The sequence below is a fragment of the Achroia grisella genome, unplaced genomic scaffold (assembly GCF_030625045.1).
Source record: "Achroia grisella isolate CSIRO2021 unplaced genomic scaffold, CSIRO_AGI_Agris_v1 utg512, whole genome shotgun sequence".
In the NCBI taxonomy this organism is placed as follows: domain Eukaryota; kingdom Metazoa; phylum Arthropoda; class Insecta; order Lepidoptera; family Pyralidae; genus Achroia; species Achroia grisella.
This window is the reverse complement of record NW_026712906.1, coordinates 1,682,725-1,688,724: the sequence shown is the minus strand read 5'-3', so window position 1 is coordinate 1,688,724 and position 6,000 is coordinate 1,682,725. Positions and strand designations below refer to the sequence as shown.

The following is a 6,000-nucleotide window of genomic DNA, read 5'->3' as shown; positions in this document are numbered from 1 at the left end:
GCATTTCACCAGTTACTCATTACAAAAAAATATGGCAAGATGAACTCAATCTCAATATTGTCAAATTAAGACGACTTACGTTGCAGAGTGATTGCGTTGAATGAAATATTTTAGTGATTACATTTAACTTTAACATTCGACTATATTTATAAAATATATTTTAAAAAAATACTTAAAATAAAAATTATTTGTTACAACTTAATTCAATGAACTAACATTATTACGTTATGTATTTATGTTAATGTATTTCCCCAAAATGTCGAATGCAAAAACATGTAGACTAGTGTTTTGACATCACTGCTTTTGTCTAATCCTATATGATACATGATAATTGTCACATGAAATTTAAAAATCACTCATTTATGAAAATATTTAAACATATAAAATATTGTAATTATACATAGAGATACATACACATTACTATTCCTTAGTCTCTTTGCTTAAAGCTTACATTCCATTATATAACTACATCCTACATCTAAAATTTCTCGTGGGGATGAAAAATACAGTTTAAAGGCTCGTCTAGCCTTCTAAACATCGTTCAACAAACATCATAACTCCACTAAAATTTATAAACAGTATAAAAGAAAATAAATGTAACTATCTTAAATCCAACGGTATCTATTCAATTTATTAAAAATCTTTCCACACTTTATTGTTCACTGACGATATTTTCAACTCTCAGGCCTTAAAGACAAGATTAAGTGACCTAAAAATTAAAATAAAACTCACAAGTCTAGAACTTGTGCAACATAGTTCCTATGTGTAAATGGTGCGATGTCAAATGTCTAGAAAAAAAATATTATTCACTAAAATCAATTATTTTTAGGTAATCGTTTTGTTGTTTATAACTAATGGATTTCCTAAAAATAATTAGTTGTTTATATTGTAGATTATCACAGCCCTACTACACTGCAGTTTTGAATTTGGAGTTATTCTATAATTATATATATAGTTCTATATATTTTTATATAGTTGTATTGGGTTACAACATTGGTAATAAATGACGCTGGACTTAAGTTAGAATCTACCTGCTTGATTCTACGTCGTCTTCTCGACACATCCTCAATATATATTCTTATCGTTAAATCTGTTATCTATATTTGCTTTACATTCGGTCTGAATGGTCTGAGCCTCTCAACTATTCGATATTAATATTACTTATAACCTGTACAAATAATTGGTTTCCAATTTACTTACCAACTCTATAATTATATGTATATACTTGGAACTATTACTTCCCACAAAAGTGGTAAAGTCACCTTCATAAGAATTTTCTTGAACTATTTTTAGCTTACATATAATTGCCCATTAATTAAGACCACATTCACCTAACACTATCACGTCTATCGCTACATTTGCATTACATTGAGCCTTCACAATCGGGAAGACATTGATTCTCTCTTTTGTTAAATTCAATGGAATATTCGCATACTATCTCAAACTTACTCAAAATATTATAGCTACCTAGTCGTTGTACAAAAATGCATGTTGAGAATGATACGTCACAAAATCTCGTCTCCTATGGCGGCCTTTTGTACATGTTCAATTGTTTATTCTTTACCATTGGTTATACCGCCATTCTGAAACAAGGATAAAATGAAAATTATTATTACAAATCCCCATTACTAACAACTATCTGAAGTATTATCAAATGTCGATGTCGAAATACTACAATTGACATGTCCACATTTGGATCTGTTTATCGAATACAGGTAGAGACAGGGGACAGATTACTTTGATGGTTCCCAATGGTGGCGTCAGTTAAAAATATAAATTATGAGTGTCGTCGGTCAGAAACGACGCTGTTTTCTTGCTTTGTCTTGGTATTGTAATTGCAACCTTTAATACTTGCTCTAAGGTCAACAGTAAACTTGTTTGCCATTCCAGTAGCATAAAACAAACTAAGAGAAGTTAAGTTACTAGCCAATAGGTATGTTACAAAATAAACTTAATACTCACAGTACACAGAGCTAAAATATCTCCCATGTATGAAAAATTAAAACATTCTATTCTAATACATTCTAGATATAACTTTCAATGTTTATCAATGGACCATAGTGTGTAGAGATAATGAGACTGAGTGTGTGTGAGTACCTCCTCTAGCTGCGCGAGGTGGTAGTGCCGCTTGCGGAGCGCGGCCAGCTTGGCGCGCTCGGCCTCCAGCGCCGTCTCCAGTTCCAGCGACCGCACCTTGCTCTCCATCTCCAGTATGCGGGTCGCCGTCAGCGTCAGCGACGACGTGTCCAGGGCCTCTGTAAATATAATATATTATTAGCTGACCGGCGCATATCCTCTGCATCACACTTCTTGACATTTATCATTACATTTCGCCCAATTTACATAATATTTTTTTAAATTAATATTGTTTTATTCTGATGCATCACTATAGTACTGTAAATTGTAGTATTACTACTATATAGCGACCATCGCGTGTTATTCCATTAGTGACATCTATACTTGATATTAATAAACACGTATCGCAGTCGTCGCCGGAGGATACAAAGCAGTAAGTATTCAACATTCCGTACCCTGGTCGTTGACGAACGCGGAGACGCACGACGCGGTGACTACCACGGCTCCATGGCGGCCGCCGCCTTGAGGAAACAAGTGAGTGTCTAACAGCACGTGCCCCGTTCGTTGACGAGCGCGAAGCCGGTGGACTCCGTCTACGGCGGCTCCGTTGCAGCTCCGCCGGAGAAGACAGACAAGCGAGTGTCCTACGTCACGTACCCTGCTCGTTGACGAGCGCGGCGCCGGCGCGCACGGCGGCGACGACGGCGCCCGCGGCGGCGGCCACGGAGCGCGAGGCGGCGCCGAGGCGGGCCAGCGCGGGCGCGGCGGGCGGGGGGCGCGCGCGCGAGGCCGTGCAGTGAGTGTCCTACGTCACGTACCCTGCTCGTTGACGAGCGCGGCGCCGGCGCGCACGGCGGCGACGACGGCGCCCGCGGCGGCGGCCACGGAGCGCGAGGCGGCGCCGAGGCGGGCCAGCGCGGGCGCGGCGGGCGGGGCGCGCGCGCGCGAGGCCGTGCAGTGAGTGTCCTACGTCACGTACCCTGCTCGTTGACGAGCGCGGCGCCGGCGCGCACGGCGGCGACGACGGCGCCCGCGGCGGCGGCCACGGAGCGCGAGGCGGCGCCGAGGCGGGCCAGCGCGGGCGCGGCGGGCGGGGCGCGCGCGCGCGAGGCCGTGCAGTGAGTGTCCTACGTCACGTACCCTGCTCGTTGACGAGCGCGGCGCCGGCGCGCACGGCGGCGACGACGGCGCCCGCGGCGGCGGCCACGGAGCGCGAGGCGGCGCCGAGGCGGGCCAGCGCGGGCGCGGCGGGCGGGGCGCGCGCGCGCGAGGCCGTGCAGTGAGTGTCCTACGTCACGTACCCTGCTCGTTGACGAGCGCGGCGCCGGCGCGCACGGCGGCGACGACGGCGCCCGCGGCGGCGGCCACGGAGCGCGAGGCGGCGCCGAGGCGGGCCAGCGCGGGCGCGGCGGGCGGGGCGCGCGCGCGCGAGGCCGTGCAGTGAGTGTCCTACGTCACGTACCCTGCTCGTTGACGAGCGCGGCGCCGGCGCGCACGGCGGCGACGACGGCGCCCGCGGCGGCGGCCACGGAGCGCGAGGCGGCGCCGAGGCGGGCCAGCGCGGGCGCGGCGGGCGGGGCGCGCGCGCGCGAGGCCGTGCAGTGAGTGTCCTACGTCACGTACCCTGCTCGTTGACGAGCGCGGCGCCGGCGCGCACGGCGGCGACGACGGCGCCCGCGGCGGCGGCCACGGAGCGCGAGGCGGCGCCGAGGCGGGCCAGCGCGGGCGCGGCGGGCGGGGCGCGCGCGCGCGAGGCGGCCACCAGCTGCGCGGTGCTGCCGGCCACCTCGTGCGCCGCCGCCGACACGCTCTCCACGCGCCCCGACTTGCCGGCACCCACCGCCTCGTCCGCCGACGACCTGCGACATTCAAGTTAGAAGCCGTGCATTAAACACGTGACTCTCCAAGGGGCGAAGGAAGGGGTTTAATTAGTAGTATAAATACAATATATATATTTTTTCATTAGATTGACTTTAAAATTATATGACGAGAGCTCTGCTTTCTCCAAGGATTTTTAAATCCTACGCGTCATGTAAGTCTACCACCATTTCTTTAGCTTGCAATCTTGTTGGCTAGTTACTTGCTCAAATGCTCAGTAACTTGCGCTTTACGTTACAAGACAGTTGTAGCATATATTTATAATAATTATTAAATAAATAATATAACCTATATGTAGTTGTTAATTTGAAAATTAAAACAAAAAAAGTAAATACGTACACCAAAAGCTTAGCAGCGAACACGACCGCTTTGGCCGCTGATATGAGACCCTCAGACCACTGTGGATTTTTCCTGTACATCTTCTGCCTCGTCGTGGGGTCGCCGAGTTCATTCTGTAGCTTCCTCGCATCCTGAACGAGTATCTTTACGGCGCCCATGAGCGTAGTGCAGGCGTCCAGTATCTTGCCGTTCACTTCCAGTTTAACGCCGGAATCACCAGCGCGGCTTGCTGCCAGCATTTCCTGTAAACATATTAAGAGCAAGTTTCTTTACTTGTTCCTAATTTTGAAAGTAAGCCACACGATATTATTATATAAACTGAATTATAAATTATAAAATATATTATTTCTATAAAAATATTAAAAGTCGTACATATATTTTTGTTTATAATATATTTTTCTAATTTATGTAAATTTTTACGTGTGTGATTAATAAAGAATTCAACTGGAATGTGATTGGGGGCCGATGGGAGGGGAAATGTGATGTCGTTAAGTAAAAGACAGTACCTCTATCTGCGAGGCGGCGTCCTCTATGGCGGTGCCCATGTCTGCGAGCTCGTCGTCGACGCTGCGGGCGCCGGCCGCCGCGCTGTCGGCCCTGGCGGCCGCCTCGGCCAGCCGCCGCACCAGGCTGCGAGCCTCCACGCTCGCGGAGCCCGGGCCCGAGCCACTAGACACCGCCTCCAGGCACTGCTTCGTCGTGCTCAGCATTGTTCGGCACTCATTGTGTAGTTCTATGTTTAAATATTGTTGTCTCATTGCACAATTGTATAGTTGTTTCATGAAGAAAGTATTTCATGAAAAGGAATTCCATTTCGTGTATTGTGTATATGTTTACTAAAGTGTCTGTAAGTTGCTATATCGTAATAGTGCAATGCACTGTTATCACATAAAATTCACTTTGAAAGAGAATTTACAATATTTATCGCTGCTATTTTGTATCGTCTATTTTTGCGCTAAAGCGCTATTAGTATATTAACCATGTTTTTGGTTATTTACATCATCAAAAAATATCTCTTCATTGACTTGGTTACCATATCATATAATAAGTTATAAACATAAAGTAATATAGTAATATATCATAAAATTCTTCCCTTTCAATTTATATATCTATACTAATATTACAAGTATATAAAGGTGAAAAGTTTGGTTGTTCAGTCGGTTGAACGAGCTAATCAGCTAGAGGACAATAGAAGTAAAAATTGAAATTAAGTTAGAAAATAACAACTTACTATCAGAGAGTGCAATATCAGAGGATGCCCCGCAGAGCTCCGCGACGTATGCAGATAGCTGGGCCGTATTATGAGCGGCAAGAATCGCTGACCGTGCGGCTATATCCTCATGACCCTTCATCTAAAAAATAATTATTATATCTATTACCAACCTCTCTATAAAATAACAAAGTGAAAACGTCTACATACAATACTATAAAATATGCTACACGATCGGCAGAGCATTGAATCAAGATGTATGTATGTGTGGGAAGGGAATACACGATTTCTATATTAATGATTTTAAAATAAGACATTTTTTTGGGGATGTACAAAATTGTAAAACATATATTAATGCTAGAAGTGAATAGCAAGGGTGCGACTACGCTGGCACAGGTAGTGAGTAAATATGTTTAAAATTATTAATTACCACGACAAAGTGATAATGTTTTATATCATCTATACTTCTGTGTACTTACTGAGGGAAAAATAGAAGG

At 45.7% G+C, this 6,000-nt stretch overlaps 1 protein-coding gene across 1 annotated transcript in view; it reads right to left on the bottom strand.

The window, feature by feature from the left end:
* Nucleotides 1-667: 667 nt before the first annotated feature.
* The window catches only part of LOC131846676 (huntingtin-interacting protein 1), a 34,623-nt gene continuing 29,290 nt past the window's right edge, over nt 668-6,000 (bottom strand). The window contains exons 19-24 of the mRNA XM_059196018.1: nt 5,525-5,645; nt 4,800-5,026; nt 4,294-4,535; nt 3,700-3,935; nt 2,098-2,255; nt 668-1,583 (exon numbers count right to left, since the gene is read on the bottom strand). Of these exons, the coding sequence (XP_059052001.1) occupies nt 1,554-1,583; nt 2,098-2,255; nt 3,700-3,935; nt 4,294-4,535; nt 4,800-5,026; nt 5,525-5,645 (1,014 nt within the window). The 3' untranslated portion in view covers nt 668-1,553. The remainder of the gene's footprint in view (nt 1,584-2,097; nt 2,256-3,699; nt 3,936-4,293; nt 4,536-4,799; nt 5,027-5,524; nt 5,646-6,000) is intronic.